The sequence below is a fragment of the Lepidochelys olivacea genome (assembly GCF_965140295.1).
Source record: "Lepidochelys olivacea isolate rLepOli2 genome assembly, chromosome: 15".
Lineage (NCBI taxonomy): Eukaryota > Metazoa > Chordata > Testudines > Cheloniidae > Lepidochelys > Lepidochelys olivacea.
In genome coordinates, this window is record NC_140425.1 from 23,768,325 (window position 1) to 23,795,146 (window position 26,822).

Genomic DNA, 26,822 nt, shown 5'->3' on the forward strand with positions numbered 1-26,822 from the left:
CCTGGAGAATCCATCAGTCCAGGACAAAGCCAGCAGAGGGAACAGAAAGACTTTGCAAACGCCATATGTGTCCTGTGTTCCTGACAACACATTTTCCTGACTGTGTTTGCCCGGCGCTGCAGTTGGGATTTTAAGGCTCGATAGAAAAACAAACACTATAGTTACCAGAGAGATACTTAGAAATCAAGAACAGAAATTGATTCTGCCTGGCTTGCCTAACCTGTGGGTCAGAGCTACTTACATGTCGCAGCTGTGGAGTGGGACATTTCAGTATTTTAATCACATGTCTGAGGATTACTTTGATTTAGAACTATTGGTTGTGAGAATTAATTCCTATACTTTAAAAGCCATTGAGAATTTTTTTTTGAAGAGTCCAGCTTCCACTCAGAGGATATAGATATTTTAATCTAGTTTTCCTTTTCCCTACTGTCTCTGCAGGAGGTTTTAGAAAGGGCCAAATGCTGGAGGGGAAAAAAGCTTTCACTGATTCAAAGAGAGAATGTTGAGGCTTTTCACAAGGAAGGCTCCAGGGCTTCATCTGCTTAAGGCAAACTAGCAAATAATGATGTCCACCCGTATTGCCCCACAGCCAGCTACACACTTATGGAAAGTTTTGCTGCCTTAGGTGATGGCCCCTTCTGGCTGGTTTATAGCATTCAAATTCAGCCTACCTTAAAGATGGCCCACAAAGAAGCAAAACATGGCTTTTACCCTTTCTGCTTCTTTATGGATGTATAACAAAAGGCCTGAAAGTTGTGTGTACATATTTATTTTTCCTGCTCGTTTTACATTAGAGATTCAGGTCCTTTCCAGCCTGGAAGTCTCTCTGATTTGTGGAGAATTAGTGAAAGGACAACATCACAAGAATGAAAGGGATGAAGGATTTTTTTTGTCACTGTTTAAATGTTTTGTTATTAGTAACACTTATTAGTAACTTCAACTAATTCACCCTTTGGAGAAGGGAAGCCTTTGCTAAATATTAACCACTCCCATCACTTAAATTTAGGTGTAAGGGCTCATATACACTCTCTGGGATGTCCAACAAATCCTGTAGCAAAACCAGGTATGTCTGGAATGGACATACCTGATATATCAAGGGTAAAGGAGTGTGTTCCTTTTAGGCCTGCTCTATACATCATATACAAGTAAAGCAAAAACAGAGCAGTTACCTAATTTTTAGAAGGTCTTTGTTGCTCCCCCTTAAATTGTAAAAGCCTCATAAGTCTGTCTTATTCTAAAGGAGACTTTGTTCCCCTTGTTTTGTACACACAATTCTCATCATTACTATTACTATCGTTTATGCTATTGAAAAGAAAAAGGGCCAACTTCAGACATAAGATGCAATTCCTTGTAACTGCTTACACCAGGTCTGAATTTAGTCCTGTATAACTACTCACTTTTGGTCATGCTTTTATACTAAGGGTCTATTTATAGATGGTTTCTAAAAGGCTAATAAATTATTAAAAGGCACTGTAAGCATGTTACAGACACATGAGTAGTATGTGTTATAAATGTTTATAAACATCTCACTAGCAGGTGTTACAGAAGATTATAAGCAACTAATTGATCTGTTGGACACTGATATAATTAACTATTCATTAACACATCTATTAATCATTTATTCACCCTTTATAAAGGGAACCTTAGTATAAAGTGTGACAACGAGTTATTTTGTTTGAATTTAAGTTAAGTGCAAGATATGTAGCATTTTAATATTTTTTTTATCTGTCCACCAGCATCCTTGATTGATGTCTGAATAGCTCTGGGAAGAGCATTTGTTTGTTAACTGCTCATGCAGAGCCAGGAAAGGAAACAGAAAACATGTCTGTTTGTCCTACAAAATACCATTTGCTTAGTGAGTTTAGCATTTGCTTTGTAGAAAAATCCCAGGGAGATCTTCCCTTTCCAACAGCACCAAACAGTGTGGGGGTGTCTCATGGAAATGAGTTCCTAGGCTCCATCTAGTCCCTTTAAGCCTCTCAGCCATGATGCCAACAAACAACTACTCCTTGTCCGTAAGAGGCAAGCTGAGACTTTTGCTTATATGCTAAATTCTGTTCTTTAGGGCAAAGACTGTCTTCTCTGTTACTTGCTGTAAAAGTGTCCATCCAATGGGGCTTTGGTCTTTGATAGAGGTTCGTAGGCACGACTGTTATAGAAATTATAGTTGTATCAGCAGAAAAACAAAGGAGCAAGAAGGCTTGGGGACTAGCCTAAAACATGTGAAGTAGCCCTTCCAGTAGCACTGCTGAGGTCCACTTTCTTCCTGTTCAGCAGATATACGACGACTTTGGTCTCTGAAGCTGTCCATTTTTGGCACCTTCTGAGAATAACAATTCCCATGCAAAAAATTTGAAATTACTTGACTGCGCCTTTTTAATATGGTCTTCCTTACAATTGCTGATGGCCTGGCAAAGAGCATGTTTATCATGGGTAAAAATCCTTTTGTTCGTGTTACTGCTCCATGGCCAGGAGCTCTGTTCTCCCTTCGGGCAAACAAAATGCAAGTGGCTGCATAGGTAGTTCCTGACTCTTGTTTACTCTTTGGAAGACACCTCCAGAACTACCCAGGCTTACATGTTTTTACTGAGCTTTGTGGAAAAAACATAGCACTAGGGGTCAGTAAAACTCCACTGTGAACAGAAGCATGAACAATGTGGTTGCTTTTGTCATGGTAACAGTCTGTTGCATTACAGTTTAATAATATTTGCACTGCAAAGCACACAACAGTTTTAGGCCCTGCCTAATGTATGCACACAAGTAGACACCATATGTGTTTACAAAGCTAAGTTTATGAAAGAACGCAACCGACTCAGAACTGCGTTCTTTTCATACTTCTAGAATTCTTGTTTGTCTGTATCTGATTTCTTTGTGTATTTTGTGCTAAACTAGAGCCCAGTACTGAAAATGATTACTACCAGGCATGCTGCTCACTGCATGACAGTTAATACAGCCTGTGCCCATGGATGAGGCATTGCAGGATTGGGCCCTCAGTTTTTTTAGAGTTCAGCTAATCCTGAAAGGCAGATTTAGAGTATCTGAGGATTGGGACCCTACTCTCAGTATATTGTGATAATAATTTAATCATTAATTACCATGTTCCATAACCTTTATCACTTTCAAATAAGAAATAACCAGTGAGTTAAGCTTAGAAGAGGTCACTTTCATCCATTATACAAAAATCATTATACTTCTCAGTATTTCCTCCCCTCTGAGATCAGGGACATGACAGGCACGCTAGATAACCTAAATGATGAATAAATGTTCACGGATCAACAAAAGTAGTGGAAATACCCCAATTTGCAGCTTGGTGTGAAAGGGACTGAGAATGGGCTCAAGGGCAAAGCAGGAAGGCAGATCTGGATTGTTTTTGAACACCTTACTACTAGGGATGTATTGGTGGAGGGCATTGGTTCAGCCCTGTGTAAAGATAAAGACTATCTGTAAAATTTGGATTCAGATTGGAAATGCCCCAATAGTTTGTGTAGCTTGAAAGCTTGTCTCTCTCACTCACAGAAGCTGGTCCAATAAAATACACCACCTCGCCTACTGTGTCTCCCCAAAAGTTTGGGGTGTTAGGAATTTTGATTTGGGTCCCATCTCTTGTAAAATGAGGAAAAAATGCCAGCATATAATAAGGGTCAATAGTGCAACAAAAACAAAAGAGAGAATTTTCCTTTTTATTGGATGTATAAATAAGTAAATAAGTACCATGAAAGGAACACACCAGTTACCCAGGGGCAAAGTAAATTCCACAGCCGCAAAATAAAAATTAAAATAAGTTTCCCCCCTAAAAAAGTTAGTGAGTTGGAAAGTGTAAGGTAACATTTCAATTTGTCTCACATTTCCGCTTACAATTTTCAGCGTAAAATCTCTATTTTATCATGTCATCTGCTCCGAAAACCCACTCTTTGTCAGTTTCAAAATTACACCATTCAGAATGCAATCACGTTTCAGAGAGGACATCATTATATGTTAAAGCTTTGCATGCATTCCAGCAACTTACATCTATTCCAGCTGTTTTTACTTGGCAAGTGCTAGTTGTGCTAATGACAAGCTAGTTGTAGTACTTATTGCCCATAGGGACTAGAGTTCATCTTAATCAAGATCATGTAATTTCATTTGTAGCCATTAATTTTCTGGTGATGCATGTTTTTCATCTTTGAGTTAATTTCATTATAGCTGGAGTTGGTAGCACGCCCTATAGTTAAAGTTGCTTGACACTTTCTATTACAAGACCTTGTTTTCAGTTGCTTAGAACGTGCCGAACTTTTACCCATCCAGACTGAATTTTCCCATGCCAGGTTTAGATAACTAATTTAGGGTCCATCCTACAAATCTCTGAACACCCACATCCTACAAACTCACAAGATTTGGTCTATACAAACCAATGCACTTAGCAGTGCATGATGAAGGTGCAATATGTGTTTTACAATTCTGCTATCAGAAAAAGGAGATTGGCATATCAGTGTGTGTTTAATTCAAAGGAAATGCCCTCTTGTACATGTTTTGCCTATTAAAGTGATGCTGACATGGATGAAAACAGCACAAGTGGTGTTTTGATAAAATTATTTGTTTACTACTTTAAAACTCTTGGAACTAACTGCTCTGTTTCTATAAATTTTTCTTGGGAACAAGGAGACTAGGGTAAAAACCCACTGACTGACATCCTCTACTTTTCCAGCTATTGTGAACTGACAGCAAGCCCAGCAACATAAAGTAGCCTTATAGGAATCCTATTCACCACTAAAGGGTTAGCTTTTGATCATTAAAGAGATAGTCATTCCTACGGGTATTACCACTGACAGCAGAATTACAAGCTGTCAAATAGATTTTTATTCTAGTCTGGCCTACAGTTTGAACCAAATCTACTTTTCTTATACCAGAGAAGTGGTTTGAAGCAAAACAAGATGTAGGGGAAAGAAAATGAATATGGCAGATGAGGCAGAATCATGTTTAAAACAAAAGGACAAAGATTCAGTGCTTGATCCTGCTCTCATGGAAGTCAATAGTTAAACTCCTTCCGACTTTAAAGGGAATAGGATCCAGACCTTAATACAAAGTAATAATAAGGCAACTCCTACCTTTCTCCTGTCTGTGCAGCTTCTTCCACTATATGTTCCTTTCTACTGCCTTCTGCTTTTGACAGCCTTCTTTGTATTGCAGTTCCACATAGTCCTAGATCAGGGACCCTTTGTATGAGGCACCGTACATACATAAAATGAAAAGGGAGTGCCTGCCTCATAATCAAAGTGTAAAATGAGAGACATGAGGTGGATACCATCAACAAATGATGGGAGCACAAAGTAACAGCCAAACCATTATGATCAGTATTGGAAGCAGCAGTCACAGCGCACCAGCTGAAAATGGTCCTTTCTAGCTTTGGAATCTATGAAGCATTGGAAAGTGTTTTGTGGGCATCCCAGTACAATGTGCTCCCTGCCACGCTCTTTGCCCTTAAATCCCCTTTCTGCTCTGCCACCACTGTTCAAGACATAGAACCTTGTATACAAACTTGCTAGGAAGTCTGGCCTCAAAATGTATGAATCTAGATGAGACGGGTCTCCTTGCTCTGTGTGGTGCCTGTTGTAATACGGTAACAAAGGCCAGATTACCCATTTCAAGCCCCCATGAAAAGACATTGGACAACCTTCCAGCAGAGGTCAAATCCTGGCTCTATTGAAGTCCATGGTAAACTCCCACTGACTTCAACTGGACCAGGGTTTCACCCTAGGGATTTAGTGGGAAGGGATAAAGGTCTCCAGTTTCTGGAGAAGAGGGCTATGAAGTTAAAAAGAACTTAGCTAAAAGACCCCTGTCTCCCAGGTCTCTAGAAAGCACGAGTAGGACTCAAAATGGCTCCCAAAAATGAGTTGCTCACTATTGGCTCACAGCACATGTATTTATCCCCACTTATAAAATTACCACTACACTATTGGGCAAAATGTTCCGCTGCTGGGAGTAGGGTGGGATGTTGGTGGGGAAAGGGAACATCCAAAGCCCTTTTCCAGACCTCCCAGGTATTAACATCCTGCGATGCCAAGTGGACGTCTCCCAAACTAGCACCTCAAATCAAGTCCATCATTGAGAGAGAACTGCTGCCTTTAGAAAAGCCAAACCAGCAAAGCGTGGACAATTAGTGTTAATTACCAAAAGCAGATTAGATTTACCAGTTGATATATCACACTGAAAATGAAACAAGAAGCCTCAGAGTAAAGAAGATTTCTTTTTATTAATTTGTTGGAAGCAAATTATTCGGTTTTGAAGCTTTACAAAAGCCATAGGTCGTGGAGATGCAGGCCTGGCAGGTCTCTCCATGCTCACTTGTATTTTCCTGGAGGCAGTGCTTCCTCCATAATTAGTTGTGTTAATTACCCGGAGAAGATTAGACATACTTGCCAAAATAATATATTGCTTATAAAATAGAAAGATGTTTTCTCTTTACTAACTAGTTCTTATAGTATGAATGGATGCAATTCTCCCTGGGCAGCTTCCAGCAAAGGCTCTTGTCACTTAGCACAGCATTAGTTGCAGAAAATAGAGATTGTATTGTTAAAGGGGTATTGTGAAATGGTCACAACTAGAATCCAGACTCCTGGTCCTGCTGTATAGCCTTGGAAAGATTCCTTTGGCCCACTCATGCAGTTCTGACACGGGCAAATCTCCCCACTGAAGACAGTGAAGAGTTTTGTTTATGTAAGGATTGCAGACTCAGTTTGCTTATCTGTGAAGTGGGTATAATACTCATTTAGACCTATGACTCCACACCCTTTATGAAGTAATCACAGACAAACTGGGGAGAGCAGCTTTGAGAAGGAAAGAGACTTGGAGCTGGGACGGGACCTCAATGGGACAATGAAAAGCTGGGGTGGTGGCGGAACATCCCAATCTTATCTGCACTGTGAAGTTAAATGCCAAAAGCGTGCTCTATTGTGAATAGTGATGTTAATGTGCAACATTTCATCGTTGGTGATATTTTTAGAAAGATTTTTAAAACATTCAGGCAAAATAATAGATCCCAGTGGAAAATTATTTTTATTTCTTCCCCAACGCCAAATTCTGAGCTGAAACTGATTGGTTACCATATAGCATCATCTCAAACATGTAAAAAGCATCACAGGCTGCGGAAGTTCACCAGACTCCCCACTGACACTGGAAAATTCAAATGAAACAGCCAGAGGGAGTTGTTGAAGGAGCAGAAATATCTCTCTTCTTAAACAGAGAGAGAGAGTGAGTGAGGAAAAAAAAAGAACAGTTAAAAAACCATCAATAAACACAAGTTTAGTCCCACAGCAAAGAATCCATTTAAATTTATTTGTAAAGAGGATAGCACTAGAGAGGACGGTTCTGCAGTGGCTGACAAATAGGGCGAGACACATCCAGTGAATGGGTTTTTTTTTTTTCATTTTAGATTCTAGGTGGAAATTCACCAAAAGAAGATCTCAAGAGTTGAGCACCTGTTTGTCAGTGTTTTGGTTCATTTTAAACAAGAATCATCTGAATCCTCATCTCCGGCTATTTAAACTCCAGATCTGTAGGACTGCTGTGGTATGTGTGTGACTAGCAAAGCAACTAGGGGCCAAATTCTTGCTCTCATTTCCACCATTGAAACTGCATTGAACTCACTGGGATTACATGGATGTATCTGGGGACAAAAATTCATCCCTGGTGTGATTGATCTGATTTCAGTAGTTACACCAGGGGTGAATTTGCCCAAGATTTTTTTAAGGGTGGAAAACTTGCAAAAATATAATGTAGTATTAAATTTATATCCCCTCCCCAGTTGCTTCTTTAATATCAGGGCATATGTTGGATGTTCTGCTGCCAGTCTATCTTTTATTATAGTTATTGCCTGACCAGATGGGGGAAGAAGAGCTATATGCAAAGACACATTCCTATAAATATTTGGTGGCAGGAGGAAAGGAGTACTTGTGGCACCTTAGAAACTAACCAATTTATTTGAGCATAAGCTTTCGTGAGCTACAGCTCACTTCATCGGATGCATACTGTGGAAAGTGTAGAAGATCTTTTTATATACACACAAAGCATGAAAAAATACCTCCCCCCACCCCATTCTCCTGCTCGTAATAGCTTATCTAAAGTGATCACTCTCCTTACAATGTGTATGATAATCAAGTTGGGCCATTTCCAGCACAAATCCAGGTTTTCTCACCCCCCCACCACCACCACACACACAAACCCACTCTCCTGCTGCTAAAAAGAAAAGGAGTACTTGTGGCACCTTAGAGACTAACCAATTTATCTGAACATAAGCTTTCGTGAGCTACAGCTCACTTCATCGGATGATAATCATACACATTGTAAGGAGAGTGGTCACTTTAGATAAGCTATTACCAGCAGGAGAGTGGGTTTGTGTGTGTGGTGTGGGTGGGGGGGTTGAGAAAACCTGGATTTGTGCTGGAAATGGCCCAACTTGATTATCATACACATTGTAAGGAGAGTGATCACTTTAGATAAGCTATTACCAGCAGGAGAGTGGGGTGGGAGGAGGTATTTTTTCATGCTTTGTGTGTATATAAAAAGATCTACACTTTCCACAGTATGCATCTGATGAAGTGAGCTGTAGCTCATGAAAGCTTATGCTCAAATAAATTGTTTAGTCTCTAAGGTGCCACAAGTACTCCTTTTCTTTTTGCGAATACAGACTAACACGGTGGCAGGAGGGTTAATCCACTAGTTTCCAAGTCCATCACAGCTTCCCCTCCCCTCCTGCAAAAGACTATTATGTGCCACATTTTGGGGGGTGGAGCAGGGCAGGCCTTGCTGTATTCTGTTCCCTTTGTGGTTTCTATTTCTCAGGGTGGATTGACATACATCAAACCAAGACTAGGATCCTGGCCCCAGCCCTTTCTAAATGATGACAAATCTCACCATTTCTGTTGCACATTTAAAAAACAAACAAACAAAAAACCAGAACCTGATGCATTCTGGTACAATAGTGCTGCAAAAATCTTGACCTGCCAGTTTGGGCCCAGATTCCACAGACTAAATGGAGAATGTATTTAGCTGCTGCTACTGCACTTTAATAATCTGGCCTTGAACGTGCCCCAGTACAATAGCACAATCAAGTAATCAAACAAACAAACAAACAAACAAATAACAAATCTGGCTCCCAACACACTATGGTACCTGACAGCTGCAAAAATGATATTTTAAAAAAATATGTAAACCTGTAAACCTGCTGGATGCAACACATTTTGGTGACATTGCCCCGTCTCCTCCAATACATGTACTGCCTAAATGTATTACATAGTCAACTCCACCAGCATGACCTGGATCCAGGGGTGCAGGAACAGTTTGTATAGGGGGGGTGCTGAGAACCATTGAACCAAACTGTAAACCCTGGATGTAATGGAAACCACTTCAAGCCAGAGGGCACTGCCGCAACCCCAGCACCTCTACTTCCAGCACCTATGTTCTGGATCCCAGCATTTCCTGGGACATGTTTCTGCAGTACTGTTGAATTTCACCATTTGAAATCTGGCTGGGTCCACCTGTGTTTTGTTACTGAACACTCAAATCAGACTATTACCATACAACCATATGGTTGGTTACAAGAATTCATCCTTCTTGAGCAACCTGGTAGGTATATGTCTATATATAGATATAGATGATGTTATAGTCAGTAGCCTTATTTACCGCTCCTCCTATGCACTTAGAAAGTTCAATTCAGTTTTAGCTATAATACCAGTTGTAGAGGTATTTTCCATTTGAAGTCCAGGGATTTAGGGAATCTCTCTGAAACTCGTAATACTTCTAAAACCAAAATGAACTTTTAAATGCGCACACATGAAATGCAACCTTTCCCTATTGCATGGTTGATCATATATGTATTTCTTAACAAATGGAAAGTGTAACATAGCAAGTCCCAGGGTTAGAAGAAGTTTTATTTTGATAGACCCATTTTAAAGCTACAGTGATGGGGATTTTAATATGACAAGAAAAGCTATACATCTTTTATGGAGTTCCGACTCCATCAGAACAGACACAGCCTGCCAGCCCTTACAATATTTTTAGTTTGAGCTTTTGTGTTTTGATTTTGCTGCTGTTCCATCTGCTAAAGAAATAATGACCTGATTATTATCCTTGACCAAAGGGAGGGGAAAAATGTAGCTCCAGCCTTAACAATTTGTACAGTTAGCAATTTATGGAACATTTTAGACCAGAGAATTGTTTCTAACACATTATTAAAATTATGTAGAATAAGTATAGCTAATTTTGTTGCTGTGTCAGTGGCCATGTGTACAGTGTTCAGGAGAGCTGAGAAATCGCCGCCCCCTTCCCGCCCCCCCCCCTCCCCAATCACTGATGCACCATAGGATGTTGGGATCTGGGCTATTTTGGTGGACTATGAGGAATCACATAAATAACAAATTTAGATGATAAAACTGGGGATATAACCAGCCCAAACTCAACCACATACAGTAATATACACCTGTCAAATTAGAGTGTTTTGCAGTTTCTTGTACCAGCCGGGATCTGGATTTTGGTGGTAGTAGACGCAACACTTTATGTCCTATTTCAAAAGGACAATTACTGAGTCTGGAGCCAAAATCTGGCAGACTTTTGTGGTGCTGTGGGTCCAGGTGGGGGCCTCAGAGTCTGGATTTTTAAGGCGAAGTCTGGATTTTTTGTGCGTGGTGCTTCTGCAACAGGCTATATCAGAGTCGGGTTTTGCTTTTTTGGTACAACAGGAGCCGCTAGACGTGTTCTGCGTTCAAGCAGTAGGCTTTTGGGAGGGCTGGGGCCAAACTCTGGCAGCTTTCAACTTTTCCGTTTTCTCTCTACACTAAAGTGCAATCATTAGAAGATCGCGGAGGGGGGGGGGAAGGAGCAATGCACCTCTTTGTTCCCTGCAGTGACTGAGATGATAAAATCTCCCTTGGCTCGCCCCGGTGCCTGCCAGCCAGCCAGCCACTCCCCAGCCCCTGCGATGCCCTAGGAGGCTCCTGGCTTAGTGACTGCTGCTGGGGGGGCTCTAAGCTACCGTCTGCGCTCCGCCCTCCCCCCCCCCGGTGCTGTGATTGTCTGGGTACCCGGGGGGGTGCCCTCTGCACGTGGATTGGTGAGCCTGGCTGTCTAGCGAGAGGCTGGGCTCTTTGGAGTTGTATTTATTTATGCATGCATGCATTGATGGTTCCTCCTCTTGGATTATTTCGCCGGCTTAAAAAAAAAACAACAACCCCAACCACCCTGGATTTGGCGGGTCGGGACCAGAGGAGGAGGAGCTGGGGGGCCGGGGGCCTGCATCCCGCGTGGAGACCAACTTCTGGGGCATCCTTTGAGTCTCCAGCTGCCCCTCCGCCGCCGCCGCTCCTTCCCCGGAGCGGTGGAGACTCCCCAGCCGTGGGGCCGGGGGCGGGGGGGGGTCCCCCGCGGAGTTGAACAAGTGACTGAGCAAAGAGCGAGCGAGAACTAACGCCCCGCCGCGGTGCCTGGCTGGCGTCTGGGCGGATCAGCCTCACCCCCTCCAGGGAAACTTTCCTGCCGCGCCGCGGCCGAACGTGCTTCCCCGGAGGGATGTGGGGACCTGGGTTACACAATCAAGCCGCGCTGCTGAGCGTGGCGGGGGAGGCTCCCCCCCGTCTCCGGCTAAGCGGGGAAGGGGAAGTGTGTGTGTGTCCCCCGGTAGCGCCCTGGGCTAGCGCGTGAGGTCGTTTGCCTGCAGCTTCCAGGGCTGCTGTGTTTAGTTTGATGCGTGCGCGGGGGGGGGGGGGGGGGGAGCTGTTTACTTTTTAGGCGATCGGGGCTCAGGACTGAAGGTCTAGCTCAATCGGGAGAGTTTGGGCTCAACGTATTGCAGCCGGCTGTTGGCGGGTGGGTTTGTTTTAATAGCCCTGGGGGGGGGGGGGGACGGAGACGGAGGAGAAGGGAGGGTTAAAAAACGAAACTGAAGAAACAATTCGTCTCCGCGAAGGAAATGCCTTCTGCGCTCTCCAGGTGACCTTTTCTGAAAATGCAACCTCTCCAGCTGATTGGCTTTTGGTTTGATTACAAAGTGTGTGAAATAGACCCCTAAGTTCCCTGCAGACACGAGCATGAGGATGTGCACTTCTGGGGTTAGCAATATGTGGCAGCTCCTGTCCCTCCTCAGCCTGGCAGCGGTTTTTTCCAAAGGTAAGGAGCAATTTCTTTCTGCTTTTCCTGACATACAGCAGCCTCTCAGGGTGCCGTGGATATTGGCTTCTTCTGTAGGATTTATGGCTGACACGTTTTTTGTTTTGTTTTTGGTTTTTTTGGAGGGGAGGAGGATCTTTGTGTTAGGCAAACACAAGAAGGCATTCTGAAAAGAAATCGAGTGCTAATTGTCAAAGCCAACCTAAAGAATCCCCCATCCTTTCAGATCTCCATTTGTGACCTGTCCACTATATCTGCGTTCATGTATACGGTGCTGGTGGACAACCTCTGATGTGGACTACAAAGGCTTTTAGTTAGCTGGGGTTTTAAAATTCTTCAGGAGTACCAGAGTTTGGGTTTAAGTTCCCTAGCTTTATGCCCCATGTAATAATTCAGGTGAAAGCCCGTGTATCTCAGGCTGATAGTCTTTTAGTAGGACACATGATATTAACTAAATACCATCCTTCCAATAAAAATATAGGTTGGTTACAATTTCCAGAAGATGTTAATTATTCTGAGTTCTAGTGATTGCAGAATTTCAATATGTTGAATTGAATTGGAATTTTTTGACATCCTTCCTGAGCGAGTGGCCTCTCTCTGTGTTGCCCTGGAATAAAGTTACAAAAAGGTTTACAAGGCCAAGTTACATACGGCCCTACCCACCCGCAACTTTCTTGCAATCAAAAATTCTCCTTTTACTCTTAAGCTTCTGATGCTTGGTCTCAGCCCACAGATCAATTTATTTTTTCAATGCATGAAGCAAATCTTTTAATTCATTCTTGAGTTATCAAAATAAGGGCGGGCAGGGGGATATACATTTTCTGCTAGGAAGATATTAAGGACTTGTTTGTGCCTGAATATCTAAAAACTGGCTTGAATGTTACTGCTTTAGAATTTACAGGCCACCAGTCCTCAGTGAGGAATAGTGGTCATATGAGTTTATACCTGGAATTTTTTGGTAAAAATATTTTAAATGAGTTTTGTCTATGTGCAGTGAAGTATTTTTTAAAAGGGGGTTTTGTTACATAATTGCCAGTGGCACTTCAAAGTTGCAGCACGATTATAGTGCAATTGTATAGTGGCAGACTTAATATTTTTTGTGTATCTAAAGATTGGATGAGTTTAAAACCTATTGACTGGAGAAAAAAATTGTGCACAGACCACAGTTCTGTATTTCCACAGTTGCACAGGTAAGGATTTTCCTTTTCCCTCTTCTATTTTTAAAACAAATTTAAGAACTCCCAAAACAACCCAAAGTACATTAAATGCAAAACCCTATATGAGTGCAACTTTAAAGTTGCAAATGAAAACCCACTAAAATCAGGGAAGAGAAAGATTATGGTTCTTGCTCTAAGATTACTTCATTCACATTACAAATCCGTAGCTTTTGATCTCTAGTTAGGCTGCTAAATGTGTATTTTACTACAAGCAATATCTTATTTTAATCAATAAACACTGCAGTGATAATATTAACTTTTTGATTTCCTGGTTTTTTGGGTGTATTTCAATTTGCAGCCTTAATGCCGGATTAACAGCGGGTTTGCATTTGATTGAAACTCATTGCAACCTTGAAATAAAAGTGTATTTGAGAGACCTACAGAATATATTTGCTTGAAATTGATGGTTTGCTGCTTGGATCAGAAATTATAATATACATCTGAGATTTTATTTTTAACTATTAAACCACCCCCACACTATTTTGAAAGATAAAAATCTGGCAGAAAATTGGATTTGGTAAGGATATTTTGTTAAATATATTAATGCAAAAACTACAACCTGAGGTTTTTTATACAAACTGTGAAGTCTCATTAAGTCTAGTACCTTTTGAATTACATACACCTGATCATATTAGTAGTTCTTCTAGAATCATTGGTATTGCTTATTTTGTATTTTAGAGTTGATAACATGCTGTTGTATGGTTGTTGGGTCTGTGTATTGTGTTGTGATTTAGAAAAAATATTCTGGGTACATAGCTATTTTCATATCTAGTAACAGACTCAGATCTTATTATGGTGACTTCGAACAATCAGAAAGACCAGAGGTTTCTAGAGACTTACAATATGAATTAGAAGACACTGTGCAAAAGGTCGATCTCCCTAACAGAAGGAAAACTGAAAAAATAATCAGTCTTGATTATTGCTACAGGGCATAATTCTTTGTTTGATGCCTTGTTGTTGCTAATAGAAATGCTTCTTTCATTTATGACATTATGGCAAAGTTTTAGTGAGAGAGAGACACGCTTTTTTTAACAAGCAATAGCAATCAGTTGCCTATTGTGTATATAGGTCTGTTGCTGATTACTTTGAAGCATGGCAACAAGGCTTCCTTACTACAGGTTTCCAAGACTTGAAAAGCATCATTAATGGTTTTGCTTTGCTTTTATCCTGTGAAGGTGGAAATTAATTAAAGCTCAAGAGGTGAAATGTTGTCCTGTTTTCTGTAATGAGTTCAGCATTCTCAGCAAAACTACTTGTGAATGATGATGTGGTGTGTGTACTTAAATATGTATGGTGTGTGGCTGTACAATTCCAGTTATGGTCCCAAATCCTGCTCCCAGTCAGTTAGTTTTGCCGTTGATATCAATGGGAACAGAATCCGTCTCCAACTATAGAAAACTTCTTCAGAGATTTTCAGTAGTAAAATTCTGAATCTCTTGTAACCAAAAATAAACAGGCTCAATAACAGGGATGTTTTGTCCATGTTTTTAATGCTGAACAGCTGCTTGTTTTAAGGACAAAACTGTCACTGGCCTCAATGGGGTTAGGATCGGGCCTTTGATATCTCCTCTCACACCCCATATCTCTTTAGGGCCCAGTCCTGCAATGAGCTGAACATACCTGAAAGATGCTGAGCACTCTTAAGATTCTTCCAATGGGAGCTGAGCAGGGGTGTTTGAACAATTTGTATAGTGGGGGTGCTGAGAGCCATTGAACCAAACTGTAAACCCTGTATATGATGGAAACCACTTCAATCCAGGGGGTTCAGCAGCACCCCCTGCACCCCTAGTTCCAGCACCCGTGGAGCTGAGAGGCATTACGCATGCATGTTTGGCCGATAAAACCCTCTGTCAAATGTTGGAGATCCTTCACTTTAAACCAGTGGTTCTCAACCTTTCCAGACTACTGTACTGCTTTCAGGAGTCTGATTTGTCTTGCATACGCCAGTTTCAGTCACTTAAAAACTACTTGCCTACAAAATCAGACATAAAAATATGTCACAGCACACTATTACTAAAAAATTGCTTGCTTTCTCATTTTGTCTGTATGAAATTTTAGTTTGTACTGACTTTGCTCGTGCTTTTTATGTAGCCTGTTGTAAAACCAGGCAAATATCTAGATGAGTTGATGTACCCCCTGTGAGATCTATGCGTACCCTTGCTCGAGAACCACCGCTTTAAACAGGCCCAAGCTGAGATGAGCAAAATGGTGCCAGCAAGAGAATGTCAAAGTGGTCTTTTGCCCTCCTGCATTGTCCTAAGCATCCCCTGGGAGGTCCTTTTCCAAGGTAATTTCTTCTTTGGCCATAAAGCTTCTGTTTGGGTTTTCTGTTTCCCGCAGGTGCTGAAGACCATTTGTTATAAAATGTAGAGGCATGGCAGCCGAGTTAGACAGGATTGCTTTCCTAAAGGTGTTTCCTGCAGGTTTGAGAGATGGGAATTCCACTTGCAGTGATGCCAATCTCCTAATTTAGGAAAGGGAAAAGAATCTCCCAAGGAACAAAAACAATACTGTTTGATTGGACCTGGCTGTTTTAGATATAAACATCTGATAGAAGCAGATGACTATTAGGATAGAACAAATGCGCTACTGTTTTGTTTTATATTATTAAAGTTGTGCTTTATTGTTCTTGGAACCCTCACAATAGTGTCAGTTACATCACATAATCCCCCCCTCCTTTTTTTTTTGTACACATAGGGCCAAATGTTAGCCTTGGTTACATCTGCTCAACTCTGTTGACTTCCATAAGGTTACACAGATATCGGAATATGGCCGATTGCCCATAAGAAATACCCAGTTACTGCCATTCGAGTCTGCATGAAAGGAGGGTCGTAGTTGTACAGGAAGTTAACTACCTTGGTGCTCACTCCTGCATCTGTTTTCAGTGGGGGAAAAATGAGTGGACAAAGAATACAGGCTCAAGCTCTTTGCTTATGTTTCTTCTATGTTCCAATCTTCTACTAAGTTGTGAGCCATTTTGGAAAGAGCTCCATGGGCATATTTCCGAGTGATGTCAATGGGAGCTCTGAGAATGGGGAGTTTATATTTCCATTTTCAATATTCTTATTCACAATAAAGTGCAAGCACATGAGTTTCACTACAGTTTCTTCTGGATCATTGCTCTGAAGCATTACAGGGTTTATTTTATTGGTAAGGGAAAATTGTTCTGTATTTGCTAGTTGTGTTCGTAATTAAAGAATCCTGAGCTTGATTTAAAAATAACATTTCTCTTTCTTTTAACACTTTCTGGTATCTCTAGACAGGCGAGCAGGGTTGAATTTCACAGTTAGTGGGTCTAATCGACATTTTGCAATCTGTGATTTGTTTTGGTAAGAGAAGCTTGTTGTTTTTGATAAGGAAACAAATATTCTTTTAATGTCACAATAGTAATAACACTTTTGGGAGTCAGTTGTCAAAAATGTATCTGTTGCTGTAGCTACATAACTTTAAATTGGTATTTATGGCTAATTTACCATATGTTGAAAATTGTCCTCCCTCTGTGTGTGTGTGTGTGTGTGTGTGTGTGTGTGTGAGAGAGAGCTGATGGAATGACTCAGCAGAAACAAACCACAGATGTAATCAGCAAGGGTTTTTCCTCAAGTGCTGTTGTCTATAGCCAGAAATCAAAACAAGTTTGCTTAAGCCCCCCAAAAAGTAACAGCAGCCCCAGCCTGAGGTTCAAGCCAGTTTGGTGAAACAGGCATTCTCTCACTGTCCCACCTGCAGCTAATTGAGAGTCCTTTGGGATATTCTGCCAGGGTGGGGAGTAAGATTAACCCCTTGGTCATTGTTTGCACCTTGACACTACGGGCATCTGGGAGAAGCTCTGTGCTGCCTTCTTTTAATCTCAGCATGAACAGAACAAAAATAATAAATTCAAATGAAACTAAATAGTTCCACAGAAAAGCCTGTGTTTTTTATTTGCCAGCCACAATACTCACTTAATGCAATTTTTTTCCTGTAATGTTCTCATTTTTACCTCTGCTTTTTCTTTTATTCGTTCCATGGGACCAGCAAGCTCTGTGACACCAACCAGTGTTTTAGATATTAATAAAAGCATCTTTATTCAATAAAGATAATTTTTATTTAATAAAAGAGAATCAAATGATGATCAGATTTTTCATGCTGCATTCACATTAAGTCAACCTCCTGAGATTGTTGTAGATGCCAAGTCTGGTGGCCGTCTATCACTCAGTCCTAGGATACATAAACACGACTGCAGACAGGTTGATTGCAGAGAGACTGGAGAGGCAGCTAAGATTCATTGTAGGTTTAGTTTATGAAGTGTTACATTTAATTACTTGATTTTTCATCGTTCTGTGTAATGTCTCTTGCTACATTATTAATAGTAATTCAAAATTAAGTGGGTTTTAAGCAGTTTGGTGACACTTAACTCGCACTGATTATCATGAGCAGGGTTAAAAATGACATATTTGAGGAAGCCAACCTATTTTTTTCCTCTGTGAAAAAAGCAGATAAACTGCAGAATGGGGGTTCATCTATTTTTATAGTCTTGCTTTCGCCCGTTATTGAGTGAATTTAATTCTGTGAAAGGTGCTAGTCTGGCAGCCCTAGGAAGTTGATGGGTTGGTAGTCAATCTCTCTTCATCCTTCCCACTAGTTCTAAGATTTAAGAGGGCAGGTCAATCTCCATATCTACAATGGGCCTGATACGAAGCCCATTGAAGTTATTGCCAAGACTCCTTCATTGGGTTTTGCCTCAGACCCTCATTTCTTGGCCTCCTGGTGAAGACTTCCAAAACAGGGGTCAACCAGTGCCAATTTTCATAGTGTTTCCAGTGGTGTGGACACCTGGGAACTGACCCGACATCAGTCAAGTGTCATTTCATATACAGGCCACGTAAGACTAGTCTGATGGAGATCACTCTTCGCCTAGGCTTTATTTGTTGTGCGCCACTAGAGGGGAAAGGTTTGGTGACAATATGGTATCATACTGAGTAACCCTCCTTCACTGATCCATTGAGCCTCCCCAGTTTGATGTATTACAGTCTTACAAAGCATGCAAAGGAAACCATATTTAAAACTGACCCATGTAGACTCTCAGATGTGAATGGGCAGCGGAAAGCTGCAGGGTGCTACCGGCTCTACAAGAAGAGCAAGGTATCAAATCAGCTTTGTGTAAAGATGGGTGCTTAGCACAGTGGAAATGATAGTTAGGGGCCCAAGCAGAGACATGGAAAGGAAACCAGCACTCTCTGTACCAATCCCAGTGCAGGCTAGAAAGCAGTGCAAGGAAAAGTGTCCTATCTAGCCGCCTCAGGTGGCTGTAATGTGTGCCTTTTGAGCTGCATGCTGTCAAGGTAAGAAGACAATTGGGCAGGCAGTGTGCAGGCCACTGGCTGAGAAACAAAGCAGATGTCCAGATAATCACACAGATGAGTTCTCATGTCCGTTGTATGCCAAAGAAGTCCTTTGGATCAGCAAGCTCGGTCTTGCCTGGTGCTAACGGATCTCAGAGCTACTCTCTGTGGCACTTAATATCCCTATTTTTCTTTTTATTTAGATTTATAAAGCACCTTCCCACTGCGGTAGGTATGGTAGTCATTTATAAAAGGAAAATGCACAAGAAGAAAAATCCCAAGGTACAATTAAACCAAAATAAACTGCACAGCCAGTAGGTTCAATAATAATCAGCTAAGAATAAACAACAACAATAAAACAATGCCATTCAGTAGCAGTAATGCCATTGAGCTCTCAGCCAGCCCAATTACCAGAGGCCCTGGGTTGGCGGGGGATACTGGTCTCCATACACAGCTGGGTTTGGTGAGTAATTCCATTTGCCTTCACTGTAGACTAATGACAGTCATTTGGGTGTATTGTAGAGGCCAGCAACCCACAAATGAAACCTCTGTATTTATCCTTTTAAGTTGTGCATCTCTGGTCTGACTGGTTTCTGACTGTAATAAGAATCTTGCTTGGTTTCCTTTAATTAGGTACTACATATTGGTTGGTTAGTTTTTGTTGTTTACAGCAAGGACAAATATGGCTGTAAAAACATGTGGGAAAAGTAAAGTAGTTTGAGCAGGGTTGTAATAAACTGGTGTGTGCGTACACCACTGCCCTCTACTGGATGAAATCAGAACTGCTCTTCTGCATGTCAGCCCTCGTACAGCTACCCATTTATGAAGATTCCCCTCTAGCTCATCCAGTTAAATCAGAGTCTAGAGAGATGACCCATAAATCTTATGTTGTTCTGGTCAAAAACCACGGGGCCAATCCTGCGGTCTTTACTCAGGCAAAACTTCCATTTGACTTGGAGCTGCAGGACTGAGCTTTTAATTTGCTATTTTAGCCACAGAAATGTTTTGTCACTGCCAGTTTTTGCCCTGACGTCTGACTGGAAAAACTTTTTCTTTTTTAAACAAAATGGAGATTTGATTTTGTTGTAACATATCATGATGGGCTATGTTTTTTAGGCCACTTGTGAGCAAATGCGCAGCTGTTAGAGTCTTCTGTTGAAACAAATCGGTGGGAATTTCCCTTGTTCCTATTTAACCCCCTGTGGCCTCAATGACATTTGCCGCAACAACAGAAATAGAGCCTAGATCCTCCAGCTTCAGAAGTACAGGCCCTTGCTACCTTAACTGAAGAAGAATTTCCTTACATGGTTAGCAATAAAGGGCCTATGACACAGAATGGAGCAATTCTAAGTCTATCCAGTAGAAAGCAGTGGTGCACATTCCCAATAGCCACTGTATTACAATCGTTCATGACACTGTAAGAAAAAGGGAGTGGTAGGTGTGGGGGTGGGGAAAAGACTTCTACAGTTTTATCTAAAGTGTGTGAACCTGTCTAGGACCTTCTTAGTTTTATGTGATTTAAACCCCAGGATTTAACAGCACCTTACTGGTTACCCTGTAGCAAAATATCCTGCCTTGTGAAGCCTGCATAGAGCATCTGGCTCATATGATGACATTAGAATAACTCCTCCTAGCGTAAGTAGAGGAGAACAGTGTCACACACAGAAGGAGTGTTTCAGAAGGTACTAACACTGTGTCAGTGGATCCACATTGTAGACAAATGCATGTGGTTCTGGATTGTGACTAACTAGACTCAGAATCATAGAAGATCAGGGTTGTAAGAGAGCTCAGGAGGTCATCTAGTCTAACCCCCTGCTCAAAGCAGGACCAATCACAACTAAATCGACTTCATCAGTAGGCCCTTGTAGGCTCTGCATTCAGTTCTAATCTTTGGCTGTTCACAGTCTGACTGTGGGTAGGAATTAGAGAGAAGCATGACTTTTTGTGGCTAAAAGCCTAGCACAGGGACGCTGGGTGTGTGTGACTGGAGTCTAGTCCTAGCTCCACTATTGAAAATCCAGGTCCCGGCTTTGTCACCTCGGGCACCCAAAACTAGTGGATGCTTTTGAAAAGTTGGTCTTAGCTTCTCGGAATGGCAGTTTGTACATCAGTGAAAGGGTGAATTATACTGCTCCAGCTCCCAGAGGCACATTGAGGGTTAATATGTGTAAAGAGGTGTCCCACCCATTTTGAAGATGTTCCCCTGTGGCACACATGCAGATCACATCTCGTTTGCCATTGCCTCACCGCCTCAGTCATTTACCAGTTATGGCTCTGTTACTCTGGGTTGTTTGCTGACATCTTGGGGCAAGCACTTGTAAGGGCGCGTGACTCTAGCGGTGTCCTGCTTTCTCCTTTGTGCTTCACTGTGTCCCCTGGAGCAGTTGTCTGATATGAGATGATTTCTCGCATACTGAACACTCGGGCACAGCAGGAGTCTGTTACATACTTCTGACTCTTTGACACCATCTGCCCACTAAAGTAATCGAATGGGTTTCCACTGAGCCAGGCTGCATTACAGCCCAAAGAGTCTGCTCCAGATTAAAAACAACTCTATACGTGAACATTTGCTTCTCAGTTTTATAGGAGGCATACTGTTTTGTTTGATATTTTAGAGGGGGAAACAGCTCTCCTTAGTACATATTAAACTAAGCAAATATGAATAATTTGGAATGGGTCATTAATAATATTTTGCAGATGTATACTACTTTTATTGAAGTATTACAAAGACATTTACAAAAATGAATTAATTGCCGCACTTCTGTGAGGCAATTGGTCTTAAACAATAATGTTTACCTCAGTTTTACAGGTGGATGCACTATGGTACAGAGAAGAGACTTGAAACACAGTGAAGGAGGAAGGGTAGTCCATTGAAGAGTGCCCTGGATTAGGAGTCAGGACATCTCAGTTATAGTCCCGGCTCTGCTATTGACTTGCTCTATGACCTTTGGAAATCACCTCACCTGTCTGTGCCTCAGTTTCCTCACCTGTAAAATAGGGAGAATGATACTTAACCACCTTTGTAAAATGCATGCTAATGTGCCATGTAAGTGGGAAGTATGGTCTATATTATTACCCAAGAATAGACGGCAAGCTTAAACAGACAGTGTGGTTCATTGATAGAGCATGGGGCTGGAACACAGGAGTCTGAGGTTCTATTCCTGGCAGTGCTACTGAGTGACTCTGGGTAAGTCATTTCGCCTCTTTTGTGCCTGTTTCCTTCTCACTCTCTGTCTGCCTTGTCTACTTAAGTCTCTACTCTGAAAGCTTTCAGTCTCTCTCTTCCTTTGTATTTATACAGTACCTTGTCCAGTGGAGCCCTGATCTCAGCTGAGGTCTCTAGGCACTGCTGCAATACCAATAATTAATAATAGCAGCAGTGCTAGAAATCAGAACACAGTATCCCAACTTGTGGCTCCCTGCACTGAACACTGGACCACATTTACTACAGAGAGGCCTGTGGCACTGCACTGAAGGAGGGAAAAGGGTCAACTTAAACACATAAGCAACATAGTGATTAAAAGATTCCAGGAGTTTAGCGCACAGCCCATCCAGCAGTGTACTGTCAATAAACCATCTAAACAGTAACCCAAACAGTAATAGTGACAAGAAAACACGAAGAGTTGCTTAAAAGTAGATTTTATAAAGAAGTCTTTATTTTTCTCCCTGTGATAATCCATGTTACTGAACTATTAAAGAAATCCTCTTAATTTTGAATGTTTCTATTAATAATGGAACAGACCTTTTACGTGAGAGATTTGTCTTTATGCAGACAGCACAGTTTTATGGACTCCTTTGCTCCCTTTCTATCCCTTCAAGTGCCCAAGTTGTTTTTAAAGCTCATTACATGTCAATAAGTCAAGAGAGACAAATGGTTCAGTAGTGGCAGTAAGGTGGTCTTGCTCAAAGAGAATGAAAGGCCAAATCCTGCCATTTTGAGCTGGACACTAAGAAATAGAGGACTCAAAATGAGAGACACTTTTTTGAACATTTGAGCCCAAATGACTTGCCCAGGGTAACACAGCAGTTCTTGTACCCTCTCCAGAGGACTACCCTGCCTCCTATGCAGCCAGGATATGCAGTGCTGGACCCTGTTTCTTTGAACGTATTTATGCAAGAAGTCACTGCAGGGTATTTGCCTCTGTCACCATCTGCCTCTTTACTGGAGAAACACTGTTGCTGTGTGCCCAAAGCACAATCTTCCATGCTATTGCAGTGAATATTGCATGCTGTTTCATGTGAATAGACCAGTAGGATAGGGAGACCTTTCCATGGGCTTCTGAGACTCTCCAACAGATGGAACACTCTGCAATGCATTCTCTCCCCCATGTGCGCACCCAGCATGCTTCAGCTTTGGACGCCTTTTGTTCATAGGGCCATTAGGTGTCTTCACCCTCTGGAAAGCACGTGACAGTTTCATTTGTCACATTCCCTCTCTGCAAGAAGAGCAGCAGCCTGTCTGTTCATTATTTTGGAAGCAACAGTCAACATCAGAGTGACTCCCTTTTGGAGTCTTGAAATCCCGTGCAACTTTGCCTATTTCCAGCTTTTGTTACACACTTGGACTAGCTTGCTTGAAGGTTTGAGAAGAATCTCAGCAAAACTGCACCCAGGTTCAAGTGCTCCTGGTCCCTGGCTTATGGTTTGAATCATGTGAAATTTGTGGACATCACCTGCTTTGAATTAAATCTATCATCTTTATTGAGATCCAGAACTCAAAGTGAAACTTGAAGAGTACAAGCCCAGGTTAGAGCAAACCCAAAGCAAATATTTCTATAAACCCCCGAGAAACTAAATAGCTGTATTTTCGCAGGCTCTAGCCTGATCTTTTGACTAGTGAATCTGAGCCTGTCCTTTTTTATATTTATGCTTCATTTGTGTTATGGATGAGATGCTAAATAAGGTTTATGCCTAGAGTCTGTGCTGAGATTACTCCTGCTGTTTCTGAAAAGCCAGCCTAAATTTCTACTGTTACAGTAGTTCTAAAAAAATAATATGGGCGTCAACTGCCTCTTTGCTTTCCTTTTATTTATGCCTCTTATTTGAGTGGCATTAAATCAGAGTTCTGGTGCAATAATGACCGTGGAAACATCTGTTTGTTTGATTTTTCTCCCTCCTGTCATATAGTCACACTTTCCCTTCTAACAATCCCTACCAGAATAATGCATCTGCTTTGAGATATCTATATCTATCTATCAGGGCCCAGGAAAGAGAGAAACCAGTATAAGTGCAGAATACTTGATAGAGAGGACATTTTGTGGTGATATTTATTATTTTATTATTACTTCTCACCTTTCCCATACATCAAAATGTACAGATAATACTAAAGAATTGCCCACAAAGGGATTCACCTCAACCCACTCCCTTCTCAGTTGCTTTAAAAAGGAAGAGGCAAGATGAGCTTGACAGCGTATCAGAATGTTAACAGATCTTGGCCATGGCGGACCAAGAATAAAAACTCAACTCATTTCACACATTAGGAAAAACTTCCTAACTGTCAGGGCTGTTAAGCTCTGGAACAAATTGGCTAGGGAGGTTGTGTAATCTCCGTCACTGGAGGTTTATAAGAACAGGTTACACAAACACCTGTCAGGAATTGTCTCGTTATTACATAGTCCTGTCTTGAGTGCAGGGGACTGGACTTTAGGTGCCTTCCAGTCCTATATGTTTACGATTCTGTAAGTCACCACAGCAATCAGAAGGAAGCAGTTTCTAATCCCCCCTTTCTGGGCTGAGTTCAAACTATTGTCCTAGAAAGGAAAGACTCAGTTTCTCATTCCCATTCCCCTGAGGCAGCCAGTCCCCAAATATAAATCATTATTATAGAAATCAGGTGTGTAACGATCCTTGGTAATGACATGCAAAGGAGACAAAGGGGAATAAAACAGCCTTGCAATGATCACTCAGAATATTTACTGTTCTGCAAGTCACTTACATTACCATGATATCATCCCCATTCCCTTTATTAAATGGTAACTTAAGCAAAAAGTACAGTTGTGAAGACTTAATGGTGACCAATGTGAATGACAAAATTAGAACATGCTACGCAAAATGGACAAAGATATGACAAACCTAGAGTGAATTACTGTTATCCACCAGTGCCTGGGCCTCCTGTGAAGCACCATGGCAGCCAATCTGGGAGGATATTGTGGTGCATCATGTAAAATGTAGTCTGCCTGCAGAATCTAGCCCATAGAGGCAAATGAGGGCATGTGGCCTGCGGGGGCATTTCAGAATCAAAATGGTCGAAAATTTTTGGTTTTTGGCCCAAAAGTTCTGGCTTTCAATTTTTCACCAAAAAGCTGAGGCATGTTTTGGGGATGGGGTAAGACAAATTTTAGGATCGGCTGTAGAGTGTGTGTGTGTGTGTGTGTGTGTGTGTGTAATATTACACACACACACACACACACAGATGTACACATGGCCTGATTCTTTGGCTATTCCTTGTGTGGAACTTCCACTGATGTCAATGAATATTAGTGACAATTGATGAACTTTGGTGGTGTAGAGGGCAGCTACGATACTGGGCCCATTGCGAGTAGATATTCTAGTAGCACGCAGCTTGCCTGTGTGATGGGTGTTGTAATTGAGAGGTATTGATTGGGAAAGTTTGGAAAGTTTATTTTCCTCTTCAGTCTCGCAAAGTACTTTAATGGACAGCTCAATTTTGAGGCAGTGCCTGTGGGGATATCACTGTTGTAATGAAGGTGTGAGACAGAGGAGTGCAAGGAAGAAACTTCACTTTATTTCCTGGACCCGGTCACATGGCTAGAGTCATTATCCACTGACACCAATGGCTACCGGTGAAACTCTTTCCAAAAAAGCAGAACGTCCCCCTTTTGTAGCCCTGGCTTGGGCCCAGGCTGGCGTGTTCCCGGGAGCCAGCTCTTGTCTCTGTCTCTCAAATCTGTACTAAGCAACACAGAATGCTACTGTGTGAGATGTCTCACATCTGCCTATCGCCCAGGCAGTTCACAGTTCTCAGGCACTTCATGCTTTTATTTCCCCCCCATGAACTGGTGCTGTGACTGAATTGATAAAGGCCATAATATCTCTTCAGATCTGGCTCAGGCTTCCTGTCCCCCCTGACTCCCAACCCCTACATGTTAGTGGCTAGATGCCACCTGGGAAATGTGAACCCATCACATGTACTGCTGTGGGCTGTTTGTGTGTGTCAAGATGCAAAACATTTACAAATGCTTGCTAATCTGCGTCAGGGTTGCTGTGATTTTTTTTTTTTAAACTAAGTCCATATCACTTCTTAAGGCATCAGGCTTTAAACCCAGCCTGTATCAATTTACAATAGTGTTTTATTTTATTACAATGGAATGGTTAGACCTGCATGGGGGCAAATGGCTTTCTAAAGTGCTTTTGAGCCATCCCTTGTTTATATCTGTGTGGTCTCTTGATGGAATTCAAATAAATAATTTTGTTGTGTGAAAGAAGCAGTATTAGATTTATTTCTAAATTCTTTTCAAGATGTCAGCATGTAGCCCCAAGGATGTGAAAGAAAGGTACTGCTTGTCAACCTCCCTGGCTGCTCTGAATTAGGCTGAACCTACTGGAAATGAAAGGTTCAGAGAGCACAAATGGAATAGATTGAAGTAAAAGTTTCAAGTGAATTGAAAGGGCAGGTTTACTGGCTAAATGTGATCTCTGTGGGCCGAAAGATACCTAATGCATTGAAGTTGTCAGCCATTGTGGAGTCCTCCAAAGGAATTGCTTAAGGCTTTTTGCTTTGGAGTCGCTTTTCACTGGAGCCTTTTCTGGTATTGAAATCTCTTAGAGCTGCAAAAGGAAAATAAAACATTAAACATATAACTAGGGCCATACCACATTCATGGTCCATTTCATGGGCATAGGATTTTAGAAATCATAAATTTCATGATTTTTAGCTATTTAAATCTGAAATTTCGCGGTGTTATAATTGTAGGGATCCTGACCCAAAAAGGAATTGTGTGTGTGTGGGGGGTGTCACAAGGTTACTGTAGGAGGGGTTGCAGTATTACTACCCTTTACTTCTGCGCTGCTGCTGGCAGCGGTGTTGCCTTCAGAGCTGGGCAGCTGGAGAATGGCGGCTGCTGGTCAGGAGCCCAGCTCTGAAGGCAGCGCCGCCGTCAGCAGCAGCGCAGAAGTAAGGATGGCC

The 26,822-nt window shown here is 41.7% G+C and overlaps 1 protein-coding gene across 2 annotated transcripts in view; it reads left to right on the forward strand.

Moving 5' to 3' along the window:
• The first annotated feature begins 11,891 nt into the window (after window positions 1-11,891).
• The window catches only part of LOC311531629 (transmembrane protein 132D-like), a 386,634-nt gene continuing 371,703 nt past the window's right edge, over window positions 11,892-26,822 (forward strand). The window contains exon 1 of one of the 2 annotated variants that reach the window (XM_084649164.1): window positions 11,892-12,138. In XM_084649164.1, the coding sequence (XP_084505290.1) occupies window positions 12,060-12,138 (79 nt within the window). In that variant the 5' untranslated portion in view covers window positions 11,892-12,059. The remainder of the gene's footprint in view (window positions 12,139-26,822) is intronic. The other variant, XM_084649165.1, reaches the window with a different exon arrangement.